Genomic DNA, 23,066 nt, shown 5'->3' on the forward strand with positions numbered 1-23,066 from the left:
CTCCTTATATTGCCTACACACACGTCATGTTTTGAAGTTTAAAATAGAGTAAACAACATGTGGGTAAATACAAATATTGGCAATAACATTTGCAATGGGTGGGACGTGTGTACTCAGAAGGGAATACTGTAGTTTGGTGATTACAGAAGTGGAAACTACACCGACCAGGGTATAAATTCCCGCGCACGACCCAATCTGCGCTCGTCACAGTGTCTCTCGTGCTCCATATTTATACGGCACCCTGGCGCGCAGAGAAGCACAGGCATGCCGCGACTCTAATGAGACAACGCACACAAGTGGGACTTGAGGAGCTCGAGCGAAGCGAACAACCTGTGTGTGCAGTTTCCGAGGACAACGAATACGCACGAGAGGAGTTCATCTGTCACTTGTATTTGCAACAGTTCGTTGTGCAAGTGAACTTGTTGTTCTCAGAGGTGAGTTTCTTGAATTATTCAAACATAACACACCATACAGAAAATTACGCATTTTATGGCTGTTTAGTGCTGTTGATTATGCATCACTGTCGTTGCTGTTTCACACATTATATACTGTCAAATCGAATGTAACAACTGCTCAATCTTACTGTTGATTTGTCGGTTAATGGCTTTCCAAAAATAGTGGATAGCCATTACTTTGACAATATTTACTTTGAACTGTGGCACCAGTTAAATCCAATAATAAACTGTCTGCCAAAGTCTCACCTTGATTAAATGATCACACTTTGCCTTTTTTTTTTTAAGTGCATTAAGAACATCTGAACATACATGGAAGGATGAGAAATTACGGTTAAAGGGGCAATCTGCAGTAGCTACATACATTTTTAGACTTTTAAATGATACTGTATAGCCATTGATTCTTGACGAATATAACTTATATGTGCCTTGTGAGCTTAGTTCAACTGTTGTACCGCATCAGCACCAAAAATATAAGCTTGTTTTTCTCCTTTGTTTGTAAACAATGTACATGTAAAAAATATAAAAAATGTTTTATAGCAGGGGTATTCAACTCTTACCCTACAAGGTCTGGAGCCTGCTGGTCTTCTGTTCTACCTGCACCCACCTGGTGTTCCAGGTCCAAATCAGTCCCTGGTTTAATGTAGTCCCTGATTTAGAGGGCAACAATGGAAAAAAACGCAGTGGATCTGGCTTTCGGTTCCAGAGTTGAGTTTGAGGGCTGTATAGCCTCAAAACAACGTAACACTATAATTTTGATATCATGAATGTTCAGTCCTTGTATCCACAGCTCTGTCCATGAGTTTGAGTGGTTACATTTCTCCAGCCCCATCCCTCAGCTTTTTACCAAACTAGTGGTGGGGTACTTCTTTCTAATTGTTCGAACTGCAGATTGCCGCTTTAAAGATGCAAGCGCTGACTACTTCTCACCCTGTTCTCTGAACTCCCACAATTCGAAAATTCTGATTACAACAATTGAGCGTGACCTGTTGTTTTTATTTTAATTGAACGTTTTTTAACTAGTTAAGTCAATTAAGAACAAATTCTTATTTACAATTATGGCCTACACCGGTCAAACCCGGATGACGCTGAGCCCGCCCTATGGGACTCCCAATCACGGCCGGTTGTGGCAACAGCCTGGACATGCTTGTATCCCCTGACCTCTGCGAACAGTTTTTACGATTCTTCACAGAAAAGTACAAAAATATTAGATCCCAGATTAACAGTAGCCGGCACCATACCATAATTTCTGGTCAGGGGGCACTTGAGGCAACTAAGACTACTGCTTCCTTTTACTCAAATATCCTTTGAGTTTCTCCTTGATAGTGTAGCTCCCATAAAGACCTCCTGCCTCTTGGAAGTGATCCATTCGAGATGACTAACAGAGGTTATGCCTACAGTTGTCCCCAACATTCTATTGTAAATAGCTCCCTGACTAATTATAGACCCATCTCCACATGTCTTTTTTTAATTATTTTTTTCATCCAAGATTTTACAAAAATTTGTTTTTTCTAGCAATAGGTGGCTTATTTGAGAATGAACAACTTCCAGTCTGGCTTCCGCTCACTTCAAAGCAAGAACGCTGCTTTATTGAAAGTCAGTAATGATCTTCTGTTGTCTGTCGGCAAATGCTCTATTTGAGTTATTTTGATATCAGTGCCGCATTTGATACTCTTGATCTGAACATCTTTGTTGACCGGCTGGAGAGGTGAGTGGGAATCTCCAGCATTGCCCTCGACTGGCTCAGGTCATATCTGTGGCAGACGTCTCTCAGTGAGCATGGGTGGTTCAGTAGGGTCCCCAGCACCTATTCACTATGGTGTCTCTCAGGGGTCAGTCTGGGCCTCATCCTTTTTTTATCTGTCATGCTTCCCACGGTGACATCATCCGCAATCACAACATTCAGTGCACTGCAATGCGGATGACACACGGCTTTATTAACCACAGATACTTTACCACCCACAAGGACATGTCACCTCACCGCAATCAAGTGTTGCCCATGTTATGAATTCTGCTGGATTGCCAACATTGAAATGATATTAAGAAACTATAGACAATGTCATATTGTGGTGGGTTATTGAAGTCATATAAACGTAGCCAATTGGAACATTTTGAAAAGCATTTAAAAAATAATAGAGAAGTGTGTTGAACACTGCTAACTATGTATACTATGTTTTGAAAGTTGTTTGTAACCCAGCCCATCTGCCGTGTAACGTTGTCTGCTGTCTCACTCAGCTCATTTTGCTGTTTTTACGAGGGTATCGATATAAACAAGATGAGTCATAATAATCGGTGTTATTATATCAAACAGATCACGACTATAGCCTACATTACCAAGGTTTGATGTTTTTTTGTGACAAACTATCTAAAGCACTTTCCACTGCTCAAACACAACAACCTTACAGCTAAGAACTTAACAGTCAATCAGAAACTGAAAGACTGTGTGTATGTTACAACACAATAGAAGAGGGAGAGAAATCGAATAGGTAGAAGTTCACTACTGATCCAGGATCAGATCATTAGTTCAATAATACCGCTACAAGTCATTGATAGCTACAGTTTTCATTCAATTAGACAGACAGCGCTTTAAAGGGATTGACAAGAAGTCAGTATGTGCCAGCGGGCCCAGACAGTAACATACTGGATTATCTCCACAACTGAAATGACTCAAAGACGGTAATGTTCAGTGTAATATCATGTTTCTATACTGACTCACATTTGCATCTGTAAACACACTATCAAACAGATCACAAAGTGAAGTCCATGTCCTCTTTTACTAACACAACTTGACTTCTCTCCCTTAATTCTTCTTCTGTATGCTGCAGATCCCTGAGTGCAAATACACCGCCAGACATCATGCAGGAGTCTGAGCCCACAGTGTGCCAGCTGCAGCCCAACATCATCTCGGTGCGTCTCTTCAAGAGAAAGGTGGGTGGGCTGGGCTTCCTTGTCAAGCAGCGCGTCTGCAAGCCGCCCGTCATAGTGTCCGACCTGATCCGGGGCGGGGCGGCCGAAGAGTGTGGCCTGGTCCAGGTGGGGGACATAGTACTGGCAGTCAACAACAAGCCCCTGGTGGACCTCAGCTATGAGCGGGCCCTGGAGACCCTGAAGAATGTGTCCCCTGAGAGCCACGCTGTCCTCATCCTCAGGGGCCCAGAGGGCTTCACCACCCACCTGGAGACCACCCTGTCTGGGGACGGACATCAGAGGACCGTCAGGGTCACCAGGCCAGCCTTCCCCGCCTCCAAGTCCTACGAGCGCTGCTGTCCGTTAAGCCCCCTTAGCCCGGGGCAGGGAGGCAAGGACCCACAGCAGCTGAGGGCCATCGAGAACCTGTCCTCCCCCTCGGTGACCCCATTCCACAGAGAGGCCCTGCTCCAGAGGGGAGGGGTGCAGGCACTGATCGCAGCCCAAGATCCCATGCTCAGAGACGGGGGCCGCGGGGCGCTGCTGCTGAACGGTGTGGAGGAGAACAACGACATGCTGAAGGAGATCGAGCCGGTGCTGCGGCTGATCAAGAACAGTAAGAGAGAGATCAACGGAGAGGAACAGAGGACCATAGAGAGGAGGGACGCTGAGGTGCAGGTGGACCGGTGAGCTGACCTATTGAACCCGACCATACATGCACATCACAACGCCACAACACAGTGATCATTTAGTTGGTTAGATGGTAGAATGAGAATACTACTGCAGGCTAATTATAGATCTCTACATTTCTAGTGTGTTTGTTTCTTTTCACATCAGGGAGCAATTGGTCCGTGACAGATGGATTAAAAGGTTTCAATCTAATTCTTGTGGTTATTTTCTTTGGAGAGCTCCTATTGTTGACTGTAACCCACTCAAAGGCCTGCAGTAGTGATTATGCTGTAGACACTGACATCTTATACCTCCTGTGTACATGTATCCAATCAAAATCTGAGAGAGCATGGTACATACTACTGTCAATAGCACTGCGTCAACCCCCTATGTGTGCTCTGCTGGTTCCCATCCTCAAATGAATCATAGCTTTTTTGGAAAACGGATGTAAAATGTACTTTAAGTCTACCTCAAAACAAAGCACTGTGGAAATTCTATTGTGGTTGATAAATAAGCTATGGTACTTAAACACAAATTAGCTTTAAATGCCTCCTGTATTTTAGAAGGGCAGACTGAAAACGTGTTGGCATTTGAGACAGGAAAGATTTGGCTAGCTAACCTGATTTCCTTGTTAGGGTTATGATGACGTTCAGATACTGCGAAGCTCAATCACTAAAGAGGCTCTCCAAAGAGCACCCAATAGAGGTGAAGGATTATAGAAAATGAAATGGTGGTATTGACTCAAGGCAGGCCTTCACTGTAATCTCTGACTATTTGCGCAGTATCATCTTGCTAATAAATTGATAGCTGTTGAACTGAAATAGAACAGCATATTAACTTGAGCTATTTACCAAAAGCTGTTTTCACGCCGAGGGCTCTATTTTCGGCTGGCGCTACGGCGGCGCAAGTGCCAAACAGGTTCAGCAATTTACCTGTCTAATATCAGCTTGCTTGCGTTGAGGTGGGAGGGGTGGCAATATCTGATGTGTCCTTGAAAACAAGCGCAAAAGTGAGAATTTCATGAGGCGCATATTGGGAGATTTAAGACCAGCGAAAAGCAGGTCATAGCGGTAACGTGGTTGGTACATTTTTTAAATAAAAATCCATGTAGGCTACATGTGTCCATATGCCCATCATGAGATAAGATGATACTGGTTGACCTTATATTTAGAACTTATTTTCATGTAACAATTGCTTGTTTTCAGTTTCATATGATTAAAAACTAAAACCCTCCGTAGGCTACCCTTGACGTATGCCTATAGGCTATAATGAAGGCTGGTTAATTACATTTGATTAAAAACCAAAGTTATTCACCATCCATCCTGGTTTTATGATGAGAACTTCCAGCTTGCATGCAATGGAATTTAGGGCCGTCTGCTATTTCTGGAGAAGTGTGAATGTGGTCTGTAAGATGGTTCCAGTATGTTTGTAAAACATTTATATTTGGGAGCAGTATAACGGTGAGTGGATATTTTCTTTTTATATCGGATCTTTGTCCAGCTTCTGTGAAAAGTGTTAATGTGCGTAAAACCTTCCATTGTCAGCATTGCCTTAATATTAAATACCCACAGGGAGCAATTATGGTGCCTGTAGGCCTAACAGTATTTAGACGGCCTATTTAAAACAAATCTGTTTCATTTTGATTTAAATGATTCACTCTCTTGCTTATTGACAACGTTTGGCATATCCATGGGTCAGCCATAACACAATTTACATTAGGCCTAGGCCCTATATCAATGTGAATGCTCTGTTTAATAATATATTTCCACACTGAAGCCATTCAATTACTTAGAAAAATGTGGACTGCAAACATGTTCAACGTATTTAGCAAAGATGGGATAGGCCTATATTTTGTTTCTGTAGCCTATCTAACAAACTAGGCTATAACGGACTAACGTTCGAAATTGTAGTTGATTACAAAATCAATACATAGAAGTAAATACACAATTTGAATTTTGTGTGTGCCATGGAGCATGTTCTGATTGGCCAGTGAGAGGTCAAGCTTCAAAGTTATTTATTCATCAAAAGCCAGCCCTTTTGTTCTACTGCGCTCATAATTCCCACAATAAAAATTGCAAAAATATTTCTAACACACCCTTAACCTATAGTATAGCGCTACCGCCAGCGCTAAGATTTACCATTGCATTAGGTTTGTTAAAATAGCGCCCTGAAACCCACTACAATAAATGGAGTCCAAGTCAATGACAAACTATGCATAGTGCATTCGGAAAGTATTCAGACCCCTTGACTTTTTCCACATTTTGTTACATTACAGCCTTATTGTAAAATTGATTAAATTGTTTTAAATCCCTCATCAATTTACACACAGTACCCCATAATGACAAAGCAAAAACAGTTGTTTTTTTTCAGACCTTTTACTCAGTACTTTGTTAAAGCACCTTTGGCAGTGACTACAGCCTCGAATCTGCTTGGGTATGACACTACAAGCTTGGTACACCTTTATTTGGGGAGTTTCTCTCATTTCCTCTCTGCAGATCCTCTCAAGCTCTGTCAGGTTGGATGGGGAGCGTCGCTGCACAGCAATTATCAGGTCTCTCCAGAGATGTTCAATTGGGTTCAAGTCCGGGCTCTGGCTGGGCCACTCAAGGATATTCAGAGACTTGTCCCAAAGCCACTCCTGCGTTGTCTTGGATGTGTGCTTAGGGTCGTTGTCCTGTTGGAAGGTGAACCGTCGCCACAGTCTGAGGTTCTGAGCGCTCTGGGACAGGTTTTCATCAAGGATCTCTCTGTACTTTGCTCCATTCATCTTTCCCTCGATCCTGACTAGTCTCCCAGTCCCTGCCACGGAAATACATCCCCAAACTCCAAGCTGGCTGTCATGTGAATTTTACCGAGTGGCTTCCGTCTAGCCACTCTATCAAAAAGGCTTGATTGGTGGAGTGCTGCGGAGATAGTTGTCCTTCTGGAAGGTTCTCCCATCGCCAAAGAGGAACTCTGGAGCTCTGTCAGAGTGACCATCAGGGTCTTAGTCACCTCCCTGACCAAGGCTTTTCTCCCTCGATTGCTCAGTCTGGCCGGGCGGTCTGCTCTAGGAAGAGTCTTGGTGGTTCCAAACTTCTTCCACTTAAGAATGATTGAGGCCACTGTGTTCATGGGGGCCTTTAATGCTGGAGAAATGTTTTGGTACCCTTCCCCAGATCTGTGCCTCAACACAGTCTCTGAGCTCTACGGGCAATTCCTTCGACTTTGGTTTTTGCTCTGACATGCACTGGCAACTGTGGGACCTTATATAGACGTGTGAGTGCTTTTCCAAATCATGTCCATTCAATTGAATTTACCACAGGTGGACTCCAATCAAGTTGTAGAAACATCTTAAGGATGATCAATGGAAACAGGATTTATTTGAGCTCAATTTCGAGTTTCATAGCAAAGGGTCTGAATACTTATGTAAATAAGGTATTTCTGTTTTTTGTTTTGAGTGAATGTGCAAAAATCTCAACCTGGTTTTCACTTTGTCATTATGAGGTATTGTGTGTAGATTGGATAAAAACAAATTACGTAATATATTTTTTAATAAGGCTGTAAACGTAACAAAAGGGGTCTGAATAGTTTCGGAATGCAATGTATAATAACTACTCGTGTTTTTTAAAGTTTCTGAGTAGGTAGGTCTACAGAATTGTGGAGGTAATGAATATGGTTGTTTAGCAAATGGAGGAATTAATTGTACGCAGTGTGAGGGAGAGATGGTTTGGCGCCCTGTGGTGTGTGTGTGTTTTAGGGCGGGAGAGATGATCTGACGTGCGACTGAAGATTTACAATTAGCGTGGACATGCGCTCATGAGAGAGGAGATGTGTGGGTGTTGTGAAGCAATGCAAACGTCAAATCACACGCTGATGAGTTTGCTGCTGTGATTATTCACGTCTCATGGGGTTTCCACTGCACACAAAGGCATGGAAAAAAGCCCATTGTCTATCTAATCTCTGCTTGGCCATAGATGGGTCGTTCCACGAAATGAGTCCCATTTGGGTAGTGTACTTTGTTAATTTTAACACTCTGTCATGAATAGCACATGTTCAATGTAATAAACATGTTTTCCCATCTTGAGTTACATATATATATATTTTTTTTTACTATATTAAGTGCCAAATAAAGTAACAGGATTGACCGTAACAGGTTTGATTTTTTTCTTCTTTTTTTATCAGCCATAAATTATCTTGCGACGGGGAATGGAAGCTTATGTGTAATGCAAGCTTCACAAAAGATCTAAATTAATTGTTAAAACATTTCCAGCCTGTATCTATCCACTCAATATTCCACCACAAAACACCAGGAAATGGCCAAAAAGACGAGAACCAGCTCGCCTACTTTTACACTGATTTAACTATTCGATGTTCAATGTAAAAAAAAAATGTAAAGTTCAGTCCACATAACAGGGTTGACCTTAAAATGAGGGACAGGTTTCTTTTGTTTTTAGCCTGAAATGAATCCGTAATGAAATAAATAATCTTCAGAAATTAATGTCAAAGCAACCAAAATAATTAGGGCCTTACAATGATGGTGAAAACCCAAACATTTCTCCAGGTTAAGTGGGTTCAAATCTTTCAAATCAAATCAAATCAAATTTTATTAGTCACATACACATGGTTAGCAGATGTTAATGCGAGTGTAGCGAAATGCTTGTGCTTCTAGTTCCGACAATGCAGTAATAACCAACAAGTAATCTAACCTAACAATTCCACAACTACTACCTTACACACACACACAAGTGTAAAGGGATAAAGAATATGTACATAAAGATATATGAATGAGTGGTGGTACAGAACGGCATGGCAGATGCAGTAGATGGTATAGAGTACGGTATATACATATGAGATGAGTACTGTAGGGTATGTAAACATAAAGTGGCATAGTTTAAAGTGGCTAGTGGTACATGTATTACATAAAGATGGCAAGATGCAGTAGATGATATAGAGTACAGTATATACATATGAGATGGGTAATGTAGGGTATGTAAACATTATATTAAGTGGCATTGTTTAAAGTGGCTAGTGGTACATTTTTACATAATTTCCATCAATTCCCATTTTTAAAGTGGCTGGAGTTGAGTCAGTATGTTGGCAGCGGCCGCTAAATGTTAGTGGTGGCTGTTTAACAGTCTGATGGCCTTGAGATAGAAGCTGTTTTTCAGTCTCTCGGTCCCTGCTTTGATGCACCTGTACTGACCTCGCCTTCTGGATGATAGCGGGGTGAACAGGCAGTGGCTTGGGTGGTTGTTGTCCTTGATGATCTTTATGGCCTTCCTGTGACATCGGGTGGTGTAGGTGTCCTGGAGGGCAGGTAGTTTGCCCCTGGTGATGCGTTCTGCAGACCTCACTACCCTCTGGAGAGCCTTACGGTTGTGGGCGGAGCAGTTGCCGTACCAGGCGGTGATACAGCCCGACAGGATGCTCTCGATTGTGCATCTGTAGAAGTTTGTGAGTGCTTTTGGTGACAAGCCGAATTTCTTCAGCCTCCTGAGGTTGAAGAGGCGCTGCTGCGCCTTCTTCACAACGCTGTCTGTGTGGGTGGACCAATTCAGTTTGTCCGTGATGTGTACACCGAGGAACTTAAAACTTTCCACCTTCTCCACTACTGACCCGTCGATGTGGATAGGGGGGTGCTCCCTCTGCTGTTTCCTGAAGTCCACAATCATCTCCTTTGTTTTGTTGACGTTGAGTGTGAGGTTATTTTCCTGACACCACACTCCGAGGGCCCTCACCTCCTCCCTGTAGGCCGTCTCGTCGTTGTTGGTAATCAAGCCTACCACTGTAGTGTCATCCGCAAACTTGATGATTGAGTTGGGTGAACAGGGTGAACAGGGAGTACAGGAGAGGGCTCAGAACGCACCCTTGTGGGGCCCCAGTGTTGAGGATCAGCGGGGTGGAGATGTTGTTACCTACCCTCACCACCTGGGGGCGGCCCGTCAGGAAGTCCAGGACCCAGTTGCACAGGGCGGGGTCGAGACCCAGGGTCTCGAGCTTGATGACGAGTTTGGAGGGTACTATGGTGTTAAATGCTGAGCTGTAATCGATGAACAGCATTCTCACATGGGTATTCCTCTTGTCCAGATGGGTTAGGGCAGTGTGCAGTGTGGTTGCGATTGCGTCGTCTGTGGACCTATTGGGTCGGTAAGCAAATTGGAGTGGGTCTAGGGTGTCCGGTAGGGTGGAGGTGATATGGTCCTTGACTAGTCTCTCAAAGCACTTCATGATGACGGAAGTGAGTGCTACGGGGCGGTAGTCGTTTAGCTCAGTTACCTTAGCTTTCTTGGGAACAGGAACAATGGTGGCCCTCTTGAAGCATGTGGGAACAGCAGACTGGGATAAGGATTGATTGAATATGTCCGTAAACACACCAGCCAGCTGGTCTGCGCATGCTCTGAGGACGCGGCTGGGAATGCCGTCTGGGCCTGCAGCCTTGCGAGGGTTAACACGTTTAAATGTTTTACTCACCTCGGCTGCAGTGAAGGAGAGCCCGCAGGTTTTGGTAGGGGGCCGTGTCAGTGGCACTGTATTGTCCTCAAAGCGGGCAAAAAAGTTGTTTAGCCTGTCTGGGAGCAAGACATCCTGGTCCGCGACGGGGCTGGTTTTCTTTTTGTAATCCGTGATTGACTGTAGACCCTGCCACATACCTCTTGTGTCTGAGCTGTTGAATTGCGACTCGATTTTGTCTCTGTACTGGGACTTAGCCTGTTTGATTGCCTTGCGGAGAGAATAGCTACACTGTTTGTATTCGGTCATGCTTCCGGTCACCTTGCCCTGGTTAAAAGCAGTGGTTCGCGCTTTCAGTTTCACGCGAATGCTGCCGTCAATCCACGGTTTCTGGTTTGGGAATGTTTTTATCGTTGCTGTGGGTACGACATCGTCAATGCACTTCCTAATGAACTCGCTCACCGAATCAGCATATTCGTCAATATTGTTGTTGGACGCGATGCGGAACATATTCCAATCCGCGTGATCGAAGCAGTCTTGAAGCGTGGATTCAGATTGGTCGGACCAGCGTTGAACAGACCTGAGCGCGGGAGCTTGTTGTTTGAGTATCTGTTTGTAGGCTGGAATCAACAAAATGGAGTCGTGGTCAGCTTTTCCGAAAGGAGGGCGGGGGAGGGCCTTATATGCGTCGCGGAAATTAGTATAACAATGATCTAGGGTTTTTCCAGCCCTGGTAGCACAATCGATATGCTGATAGAATTTAGGGAGTTTTGTTTTTAGATTAGCCTTGTTAAAATCCCCAGCTACGATGAATGCAGCCTCAGGGTGTGTGGTTTCCAGTTTACAAAGAGTCAGATAAAGTTCGTTCAGGGCCATCGATGTGTCTGCTTGGGGGGGAATATATACGGCTGTGATTATGATTGAAGAGAATTCCCTTGGTAGATAATGCGGTCGACATTTGATTGTGAGGAGTTCTAGATCAGGTGAACAGAATGACTTGAGTTCCTGTGTGTTGTTATGATGATCACACCACTTCTCGTTAATCATAAGGCATACCCCCCCGCCCCTCTTCTTACCGGAAAGATGTTTGTTTCTGTCGGCGCGATGCATGAAGAAACCAGCTGGCTGCACCGACTCCGTTAGCGTCCCTTGAGTTAGCCATGTTTCCGTGAAGCAGAGCACGTTGCAATCCCTGATGTCTCTCTGGAATGCTACCCGTGCTCGGATTTCATCAACCTTATTGTCAAGAGACTGGACATTGGCGAGTAGTATGCTAGGGAGTGGAGCGCGATGTGCCCGTCTCCGAAGCCTGACCACGAGACCGCCTCGTTTGCCCCTTTTACGGCGTCGCACAGGGTCGCCGGCTGGGATCAGATCCATTGTATTGGGTGGAAGGCAAAACACTGGATCCGTTTCGGGAAAGTCATATTCCTGGTAGGAACGATGATGAGTTGACGTTAATCGTATATTCAGTAGTTCCTCCCGACTGTATGTAATGAAACCTAAGATTACCTGGGGTACCGATGTAAGAAATAACACATAAAAAAACAAAAAACTGCATATTTTCCAAGGAACGCGAAGCGAGGCGGCCATCTCTTTTCGGCGCCGGAAGTAAGCCTTGAGTGGGTTCAAATCTTTCTACTGTAGAAGTCAGAGGTACATATCAAAATGCATACTTTTTGCACTTTAGCAAGTCTTTATTCATATAAAAAGTATACATTTTCCATGTGGTCTATATTAAATGGCACTTTATATTAAATGGCTTTTACAATTCAATATTGGTGCATAATTTCTACTTAACATATCGAAAGAGACTCATTTCATGGAAAGACCCAGATGTTAGATGTAGTTCTGCTTGCCCATAGATCTTAGTTAGATATACTTCATCTGTATGTTGTTTTAGTGGAATTGTTTCTCTTAGTGCTTTTTAGTTGGGGTTAGGGTTATTGTTTCTATATGTTTGTCACCACAGCAACTGTCATTGTATTAGTAGTAAATGAGTTATTGTATGTTACACAATTGTTTGGCAAATTCTCAGTGTTTTGATTTAGTTCAAGGGAGCATTTCATCTATGTTTTGATCTCGTCTCTCAAAGTGAAGACGTAATCGTGGGTTTAAGACCAGATGTTAACACACACCTACCTTTAACGGAACTGTATGTGCCTTGCAGGGACCTTGGTATGGGAAATGGTATGTCACCCCAGCTGGCGTCTGATAAGGACAGTGTGTGTGAAGACCTGTGGAGGAAGGACAACAACATGCAGACGGTGCTCACCAACCCTTACTCTGAGAAGGACGAGGTAAAAACACTCAACTATGTTTGTGTGCGTGTGCACTCTTCGAAAAAAAGGTGCTAACTAGAACCTAAGGGTTCTTTGGCTGTCCACAAAGGAGAACCCTTTGGAAACCTCTTTTTGCTTCCAGGTAGAACTCTTTACACAGACTATTCTTCATGGAACCGCAAAGGGTTCTCCTATGGGGACAGCCGAAGAACCGTTTTTTGATAAGTGTGTGTTTTATGAATGTGTACTTACATGCCTTTCGAGTGAACCCGCTTGTGAAAGCCTATCCTCCCATATGTGTGTGTAAGCGCATGCTAGCCCATGGTGATCCCCCTAGAGTCGCACATGACATATGCTTCTATAACCCCCTAATCTATACATTGCGTGTTCCTTGTTCTTGGAACTCTTAGAGCTTTCTACGAGTGTGACTGTGAATGCGGGTCAATGTGTATCATAACAACAAGGCAAAGCCCCTCTTGGCTCAAGATCACCTGGGCGTTCGATCCTTCCGGCTGATAGCTGTCAGAGCATGAAAGCCAGTTTACCCATCTCATATGGAGAGTCTGGTTGTAAGTGGAGAGAGAGAGAGCCAGGGGTCTGGGTTGTGTGTGTGTGTGTGCGCGTCTACACATGCACGTTTGCGTCGTAATCCGCACATGGTCCCATGATGATCCACCCACTTGTGACGCATGCTGGGCTGCTTGAGCCCCCTGCTCCTCGTAGTGAATGAGGCCGGATGGAGAGAAACGATCGAAGGAACTAATGAATGTGTGCAGCTGTGGTTGCAGAGGGAGCTGATTCATCTTTCTCCTCTGATTTGGCCCTCTCCAAATTAGGTATTTTGAGGTCCCCTCCATTTAGGTCTTTGAGGTCTGGAGGGATACGTGTGTGTGTGTGTGTGTGTGTGTGTGTGTGTGTGTGTGTGTGTGTGTGTGTGTGTGTGTGTGTGTGTGTGTGTGTGTGTGTGTGTGTGTGTGTGTGTGTGTGTGTGTGTGTGTGTGTAGTGGGGATGGGGGAGGTGTGTGTCTCAGCCAGGCGTACTGGCGCCATCGTAGGTAAACGCAGAGCTGTGTTTCCAGATGGCCTACAGTAGGTGTGTGTGTCTGCCATGACTTCTGACTCATAGGAGAGTGTAGAGGTGTATGACTAACATGTAAAAAGTCTGAGAAATGTATGATTGTTATAAATTACCTTTTGATTCTCTCAGCCATTTTCCATATTTCCTTGATAATATGATGGTGAAGCAGGCCATCCACTTGTTGTGCAATATGTCATTCTCCATCCTACGGGAGGCTACAGAACTACCAAATGACAAGGTTGTAGAGTTGAAATTCGTATTTCATTAAGACTGAATGGGCTTGATGACATGATGATAGGCTTGGAATGATTATTTCTCACTTTAGGGGAGGACTGTCCTGGACTCTGGCTGTGTCTTGTGCTGAGCTCACTGCTAAAGCTTCTACTGTATAATTGACTGGTTAATAAGTAGAGGTGGCAGAATGTTCTGTCACGATACCGCCACCGGGTTCTGGAGATGTCGCTTGGCTCTCCTTTGATGCACCTCAGGATAAGCATAAGTAGCACCGTGGCAGAAGTTCTCTTATCCTGTGCTCTTCTGCATAATGTCACTGAATAGATCCAAGAGTTCAACCAGTCAAACTCTGTCAACTGATCCATTTTTCTTTTCTTCATTCCCCCAATTCACGATTCATGTTCTTAATGTTCAGTTAAGAACATGTTCTCTCTCGCGTTCTCTCTCCTACTTAACATGTAAAGTGTAATTGTACTCGTCTGCCTTCCTCTGGCTGTTTGACTACAGGGGTAATAAGCTCTCTTTCTGCGGCCTAGCTGCACAATAGGCTTTCTGTATAGAGGAACTTGGAGATGATGACAATGGCACACGTTTGTATGCATCCTATCGCTGGCTGGGTGGGTGAGCATTTCGTATGGGCACAGAATCACTTCTCTCTCTGAGGAATCAAATGAATTCAGACTGTCTCCCATCCTATTCTCTGAAAATTCAATGGGCCTCAATTGACGTTTCGCTTTCATCCCCTCAGCGAGCACTACAATTACGCCCGTTGTTTGAGGTGCCTTCACCGCGTGGTTTTGCAATAACTTCTCTTGAGCGATGATGATGAGCGGTATTACAAGGTGTGGGATTGATTTCCTTTTGATTTGAGGTTCAGCCGCATGGAGAGACCTGAGCACTTTAGAATCAATTCAATACAACAATCAAACTTGTGGTAAATTACATTCATTCAAGCGATCATCACTTAATAACCACATCAGAATAGACATGCTGAGGGAGCTGGCAATTAGCAGTCAATCATGCTAGTGTTAAGGATGCTGATTACCTTTCTACCTGATGGGGGTGTGTGTCTCCTGTCTCTCACTGGCTGTTTACACAGGTGCCCAATTATGAAGTTTTTGGCTCCCGAGTGGCTCAGCGGTCTAAGGCACCGCATCTCAGTGCTAGAAGCTTCACTAAAGACCCTGGTTCGATTCCAGGCTGTATCACATCCGGCCGTAATTGGGAGTGCCATAGGGTGGCGCACAATTTGCCCAGCTTTGTCTGGGTTAGGGTTTGGCCGGGGTAGGCCATCATTGTAAATAAGATTTTGTTCTTAATGAACTTGCCTAGTTAAATAAAATAAAAAAATTGGCAAAAGATCTGATCTGATTGGTCAAAAGACCAATTGATTGCAAGAAGATCAGAATTGGGATTCAGACGGCTGAGAAAATAATGCTGCTGGTGGACTTGGTTGGTCAAAAGACCAATTAGTGGCAAAATATCAGAATTGTCAACACAGCCTCTCACTCTCTCCTTTTCCCTCTCTACCTAAAGTTCTTATCTCAAACCTCCACTCAGAGGTGGGTTCAAAGGCCACCTCAGTAGAAACATTATGCGCTACTCTACAGACTAAAATGTATTAATTCTCTTAAACATCCGTCTCATCCCTCCAGCCTCCAGCACAGGGGAGGATCTCCCCTAACAAGGCTCTCATGAATGGCAGCCCCTCCAAATGCCCACGCTTCATGAAGATCAAGAATGTGGAGACTGGAGTCACTTACAACGACACTCTACACCACAGCTCTAGTAAGGTATGGAACTGACTTTTCTTCTTGTCTGCAGAACAGTGGCTTCCTCTCATCAATCAATCGATTAGTCAATTAGCCAATCAACCAACCATTCAATCAATCCAATCAGTTTGTAGTTATCTAGCCATTTTCTTACAAATACATTTGTCACAAGGTGCTTAACTGCAACGCCCTAGAGCAAGACCTAAGCATTTAGTCATTTATCTGAACAGATAACTCTGCAGCGTCGGCTTGGTGTTGTAACACCAGCCTAGCTAATTACTTCTGCAACTTATCGGACGACAGCCTACTATGTATCCCAAATGAATAGGCTTCTAATAGTGCGTCTTCAGAATATAGTATAATATATCACAGAATGTTCTGTCTGAGCCATAAAGGACAGCTGCGTTGCATGAATGCTCAGAGCCTTATGGCGAGCGGATGTAGTGAGGCGAGGGATTTCTTTTGTTTTATTTTTTAACACTCTGACTCTGCTCATTTCCCTCTTTCTGTCTTAATATATCTCTTTCTCGCTCTCTCCTTCCGTCACCTAGTCATGCTCACCGGCCGTGTAATTGTGCACTTCTGGGACTTTGCAACTTTAGCGAGCGTCATGTTGAATTGGATGGCTGGGTTGTTTGAGCAGGGCAAGGGGGGTTTGGGACAAAACCTGACTGGCTGGACAGTGCGAGTGGGTGGTTGGTTCAGCCAGCGTGACTAGACTGCCCATTTTAGCAGCAGCGCTGTTGAGTTATTGTTAAATTTCCACTCTGGGTTTGTGCTCGGGTGACCGTTTTCTCCCTATGTCCTCCTTTGCCTCTAATCTGGTGAATGCATTAACAGCTACCCAAAGTGACGGCTCACTTCAATTATAATTCTATTCCTCTGACCATACAAGGTTGGTCTGGGTGATGATCAGTCTCCTTTTTTTCTGTCTCTGTCTCTGTCTGTGTTCCTGTTCGTCTTTCTTCTGGCCTCTGTCCGTTTCTTCTCCGGTCTGTGTGTTCTCTGCTCAATTGAAGGCTGCCACTATGACTCCATGACTAATTCAGTCATTAGCTTGCACCCGGCCACTCTTTTGGTAAAAAGCTGAGGGATGGGGTTAGACAAATGTAACTGCTCTCAGATTCATAGACAGAGCTATAGATGCAAGGAATGACCATCCATGATATCAAAATTAAAGTCTTAACCATGTTTTGAGGCTATGTTGATTGACCTTGACGTAAAGCAAGCTTATATGATGGGGTACAAAAGTTGAAACTAAGCTCATTGGGCATAAGTTATATACCCATTGATTCTTGAATAATTTGTCATTCATTTAAAAGTCCAAAAATGGATGTACCAATTGCAGATTTAATAGATTGGTAAATTAGTGGGCTTCATGACATTTAAGTAAAGCACACTAGACTGGTTGTTCTGACAGGACGAGGGGGGGTGGGAAGCATTACTCTACTTTAGTCTTACATTAATACGTCTGTAGGAGAGCGAGCGTGATAGAGGGAGAACAAGAGATGGAGGGAGAAGTACTTTCCAGGTGTTATGGAATCCATGTGAACTGAACAAAGGACCTGCGTCAGGAAACCACAAGGAAATTCAGTGCTTTATGGCATCAGAGCCTTGACGTGATGTCGTCCACATTGCCTTTCAGTTGCCGCTCTGCTCTGAGTGTGTGTGTTTCGGGTCCATCATGACACCTAGCCAGGGGAGCCGCAAGCCAGACGAATCTCGAACCAAAGAGGAGCTGCTGCCGCTGGCTACTGACTTCATAGACCAGTACTACACCAGCATCAAAAGGTAATGAAGTTACACTAACCATATACTTTAGCTACTTTAAGAACCTTTGGATGTACTTGCCTGGGTACATATATACACACACAAATGAACGCAAATGAAACCAGGTGTGAAAAAACCCCAAAGACAAAACAAACAGAAAAGGAAAAAGGGATCGGTGGTGGCTAGTAGACCGCCGACCGCCGAGCGCCGCCCGAACAGGGAGAGGAGCCACCTTCGGTAGAAGTCGTGACAGCATCTGTGCACAATGTTTTGATCGAATCAAATTATATTTGTCACACACACGGTTAGCAGATGTTAATGCGAGTGTAGCGATATGCTTGTGCTTCTAGTTCCGACCATGCAGTAATATCTAACCTAACAATTTCACAACAACTACCTTATACACACAAGTGTCAAGGAATGAATAAGAGTATGTACTTAAAAATATATGAATGCGTGATGGCCGAACGGCATAGGCAAGATGCAGTAGATGATATAGAGTACAGTATATACATATGAGATGAGTAATGTAGGGTATGTAAACATTATATAAAGTGGCATTGTTTAAAGTGGCTAGTGATACATTTATTACATCAATTTTCCATTATTAAAGTTGCTAGAGTTGAGTCAGTATGTTGGCAGCAGCCACTCAATGTTAGTGATGGCTGTTTAACAGTCTGATGGCCTTGAAATAGAAGCTGTTTTTCAGTCTCTCGGTCCCCGCTTTGATGCCCCTGTACTGTCCTCGCCTTCTGGATGATAGCGGGGAGAACAGGCAGTGGCTCGGGTGGTTGTTGTCCTTGATTATCTTTTTGGCCTTCCTGTGACATCGGGTGGTGTAGGTGTCCTGGAGGGCAGGTAGTTTGCCCCCGGTGATGCGTTGTGCAGACCTCACTACCCTCTGGAGAGCCTTACGGTTGTGGGAGGAGCAGTTGCCGTACCAGGCGGTGATACAGCCCGACAGGATGCTCTCTATAGTGCATCTGTAAAAGTTTGTGTGTTTTTGGTGAAAAGCCGAATTTTTTCAGCCTCCTGAGGTTGAAGATTTGCTGCTGCGCCTTCTTCACCACGCTGTCTGTGTGGGTGGACCATTTCAGTTTATCCGTGATGTGTACGCCTTGTTCACTACTGTCCTGTCGATGTGGATAGGGGGCTGCTCCCTCTGCTGTTTCCTGAAGTCCGCGATCATCTCCTTTGTTTTGTTGACATTGAGTGTGAGGTTATTTTCCTGACACCACACTCCGAGGGCCCTCACCTCCTCCCTGTAGGCCCACGTCGTTGTTGGTAATCAAGCCTACCACTGTAGTGATGCAGGAAATACTCTAAATCCAGTCCTTTTTACATGTCTTTGTGTTACTTCTCTCTGTCCTCGTGGCTGTGTGCATCAGGTTTGGCTCGAAGGCCCACGTAGACCGGCTGGAGGAGGTGACTAAGGAGATTGAGGCCTCAGGGACATACCAGCTGAAGGACACTGAGCTTATCTATGGAGCCAAGCACGCCTGGAGGAACGCTGCCCGCTGTGTAGGACGCATCCAGTGGTCCAAACTACAGGTAGGAAACTCAGATTAAATGCGCTGTGTAGGCAGAATTCAGTGGTCCAAGCTATAGGTCAGAAACTCGATGCTCAATGTTAAAGTGACTGCCCATTGTTTACTGAATTTGATTAAATATGACCTATAATTACTTACAATATAAGTGAAATAGTTTCCCTTCAATTTTTTTTAAATTAAGTATGTTAAAGATGCACAATTCAAAAAGCACTCCTCCATATCTTGGTTGCTCAAATTCTAATAGTTAGGCTAATTTCAGTGTATGTGAAAAAACAAGGAAGTATAGTGTAGAGAATCATTATACCATCTAAACCGCTGTGAAATATATTTTCCATAACCGGAAATAAGACGCAAAAACCAAAGCACAGGAAGCGTTAGAAATAGCACACCTAGAATAGATCTATTGTTTCTTATACTTGCTTTCAATGAGATTGACAGATCTGTAACTAATTTCTATGTGAATTTGGTCGGGTCACCCAAAAAAAGCAACATTGCAGCTTTAAAAATCAGCTTTTCTGTGTTGTAATGGTGTGGGCGTACCCCAACAACAGAATGGTGTGGACGTACACAGGTCATAAAAAATATCCATGCAAGTAGACCGCTGATTGGCCAGCTCATTCTCCTCAGGGAGATGACATGTTCTATGAGAAAATGGCTGTTTGAGGTGGGGTTTTTGAAGTGTTTTTATCGTTTCAAATTTATGCTTTGGCCACATGAGTCGACAACATTATTTGGGTATGAGTTAACAGAATATGATCTTTTAAAAGTGAGATTTTCGCTGGGCAGTTAATTTTAAAATCAAATCTTCCTAAGCCAATATGATATCAAGTATGATAAACTTTGCAAATCAACTTGGCTGGAGGTACACAACACATTCCCCACCTCTCGTCATGATCCGTGTAATATTCATGATCTGTGTAATATAGCAATATCTGTGACGAATGTGCACTGAATTAATAAAAGTTCAAATAAATGCATTGCAGAGTGATGTTTCACCATTTCAACAACATATTGTCTGTGATGTCGCTACACACGTTGATGGAGGCAGGCCAGGCATCGCAGGTCAAACGTTAGTAGTGAAACAATCAAATAAACGCTGATGATGAAAGTGATATCTAAGGGGAATCAAATCACGCTGTTGTGGAGTATGCCGCTATTCAATTTTTTTCCCCTAACAATATAGTGTAAATGACAACATGCTTTCACTGAGGTCATTGGATTCTTTGTGTTGAGTTGTTTTATGAGTGACGAAGACTTTCAGGTCGAAACATTGCACTCAATCAAACTGTGGTAGCATTTAGTATCCCACTGGGCACAGACGTCAGTTCAACGTTTAGTTTTGATTTACATTTAGTTGAGCAAATGTAGTCAGTTTACCACGTTGATTTATTTAATGTCCTCACATTGATGGGGGTTGAAATGACGTGGAAACAACTTTGATTCAACCAGTTTTTGCCCAGCGGGGATCTTTGTTTCATTACATGTTTTTCTAACAGGTATTTGATGCCAGAGACTGCACAACGGCTCATGGAATGTACAATTACATCTGCAACCACATCAAGTATGCCACTAACAAAGGCAACTTGAGGTGAGTCGGCAGTGCTGTGTGTCTATCCCTGTGCCTTTTACTCAATGTTGTCTTTCTGTGTCATTTCCTCTGCTCGTCTGGTCTGTCACCCTCAGTCCAGTTTCTCTGTCTCTTTCTGTTTACCCCCCCCTCCCCCCTTCTGTCACCTTGAACCTCTGTCTGTCTGTTCCTCTATGTTCCCTGTCGATGTCAACTGCGTCTCTCTCTCTCTACTCCCAGCCAGGATCAGTCCTTCATCAGTCCAATACAGCTCTGCCAAGCCTAACCACACGTCATAACACCACGTCTTTACTCCCCAATGAATAAACATCATAGGAGAGAGGGGGTTAGTTGAGCCCCACTTCGGTTTTAGGAAAGCATACACAAAAGGTCAGAAACAGATTTTCACTAAGTCAAATTAATTTGTTATACGGTGGTTCTTCCTATAAAAGTTGCTTCATACTGCAGCACACCTTGCGGGCTGCCGCAGAATTCTATAGCACGTTATTTCAGTGTCAGCCATTGTTGCCATTAGTGCTAGTTTGACCACCAGAGGGCATCTTTGAGAAGCATTACTAGCTGTACTAGAGAATTTTTTTGTAAGAACATAGTATATGGGATTGATTTTAAGAAATTTTGCCTAATTTGATTAATTTTATGGTGTTTCTATTCCAAGAAAAAAACCCTCAGGGTTTCCATTAGGAAAATATGGCGCTGTACAACGTGACCGGTCAGGAGTAGGCTACAGTACTAAGATCAAAATAATCCTAACGTTTCCACACCCAAATTGTAGTCTAACCAATACCCAAACAGAGATTCAGTGAAAATAAAAATGTAATTGATTAAGCAAGACCATTCCCCATGCTTGTCTCAGAGCAGTGCAAAATGGTGCTGAAATAGTTGACCACACACGGGTAGGCTATTCCTTCAAATCCTTTTGTTTATCTTCAATATGCTTTAAATGCCACAATGACACAAATAATTGAACACACACAATTCTTAAACCTCTTTGGGCTAGACGTGCCGCTAGCGGCACACATCGACAACATCCGGTGAAATTGCAGAGCGCGAAATACAAAAATCGTAAAGTTAAACATTCATGAAAATACAAGTGTCTTACATCGTTTAAAAGCTTAACTTCTTTGTGAATCCAGCCACTTTGTCAGATTTCAAAAAGGCTTTACGGCGAAAGCATACCATGCGATTACCTGAGAACAGCGCCCCGTATACAAAAGCATTAAACATTTTCCAAACCAGCAGAGGCGTCACGAAAGTCAGAAATAGCAATAAAATACATTACTTACCTTTGAAGATCTTCCTCTGTTTGCAATCCCAAGGGTCCCAGCTACATAACAAATGGTCGTTTTGTTCGATAAAGTCCTTCTTTATATCCCAAAAAAGTGATTCTGTAATCCACCTGTTCCCCTCGTTCAAAATGCATACAAAGGAATCCCAAAAGTTACCAATAAACTTTGTCCAATCAAGTCAAACAGCGTTTCTAATCAATCCTCAGGTACACTAATATGTAAATAAACAATCAAATTTAAGACTGAGAATAGTATGTTCATTACCGGAGATATATAACAAAGTGCGCGCCCTCATCCACGCACGCCACAAGACTACAGTCAAAATGAGAGCCACCTAGAAAAACTACAAATTCTAGCTAATTTTTCAAAAAACAAGCCTGAAACCCTTTCTAAAGACTGTTGACATCTATTGGAAGCCATAGGAACTGCAATCTGGGAGGATTTCCTTTGATTTTCTCATAGACAGCTATTGCAATGGGTGGGACCTAAAAAAAAAAAAAAAATCTGGATGGATGGATTCTCCTTGGGTTTTTGCCTGCCATATCAGTTCTGTTATACTCAGACATTATTTTAACAGTTTTAGAAACTTCAGAGTGTTTTCTATCCAATACTACAAATTATATGCATATCCTAGCTTCTGGGCCTGAGTAACAGGTAGTTTACTTTGGGCACCTCAGTCATCCGAACTTCCGAATACTGCCCCCTATTCCTAAGAAGTTTTAACTCTGAGAAGGGTAATAGGAGGTGATCTGCACTGCATATTAAACTGACATTCTTATTGATATATTCCACGCGTTACTGTCGATCCTCTCTCTCTCTCGCACACGCACTTGCTGTCTTGACTTCTGAATGCTCGGCTTTGAAAAGCCAACTGACATTTACTCCTAAGGTGAAGACCGGTTGCACCTTCTATAACCACTGTTTGTATTATGTGACCCTGCTGGTCATCTATGAATGTTTGAACAGCTTGAAAAATGATCTAGCCTTTATGGCCACGTACTCTTTATCTCCAACCAGTTCGGATTTAAGTATAACTTTTGTTTGGC

General features: G+C 43.5%; 1 protein-coding gene across 2 annotated transcripts in view; it reads left to right on the top strand.

The window, feature by feature from the left end:
* The first annotated feature begins 240 nt into the window (after nucleotides 1-240).
* The window catches only part of nos1 (nitric oxide synthase 1 (neuronal)), a 70,908-nt gene continuing 48,082 nt past the window's right edge, over nucleotides 241-23,066 (top strand). For both annotated transcript variants that reach the window (XM_071402479.1, XM_071402480.1), the window contains exons 1-7: nucleotides 241-434; nucleotides 3,278-4,045; nucleotides 12,631-12,760; nucleotides 15,710-15,847; nucleotides 17,472-17,617; nucleotides 18,985-19,147; nucleotides 20,643-20,734. In XM_071402479.1, coding sequence (XP_071258580.1) covers nucleotides 3,309-4,045; nucleotides 12,631-12,760; nucleotides 15,710-15,847; nucleotides 17,472-17,617; nucleotides 18,985-19,147; nucleotides 20,643-20,734 — 1,406 coding nt within the window. In that variant the 5' untranslated portion in view covers nucleotides 241-434; nucleotides 3,278-3,308. The remainder of the gene's footprint in view (nucleotides 435-3,277; nucleotides 4,046-12,630; nucleotides 12,761-15,709; nucleotides 15,848-17,471; nucleotides 17,618-18,984; nucleotides 19,148-20,642; nucleotides 20,735-23,066) is intronic.

The sequence above is a fragment of the Salvelinus alpinus genome, chromosome 5 (genome assembly GCF_045679555.1).
Source record: "Salvelinus alpinus chromosome 5, SLU_Salpinus.1, whole genome shotgun sequence".
Taxonomy (NCBI): Eukaryota; Metazoa; Chordata; class Actinopteri; order Salmoniformes; family Salmonidae; genus Salvelinus; species Salvelinus alpinus.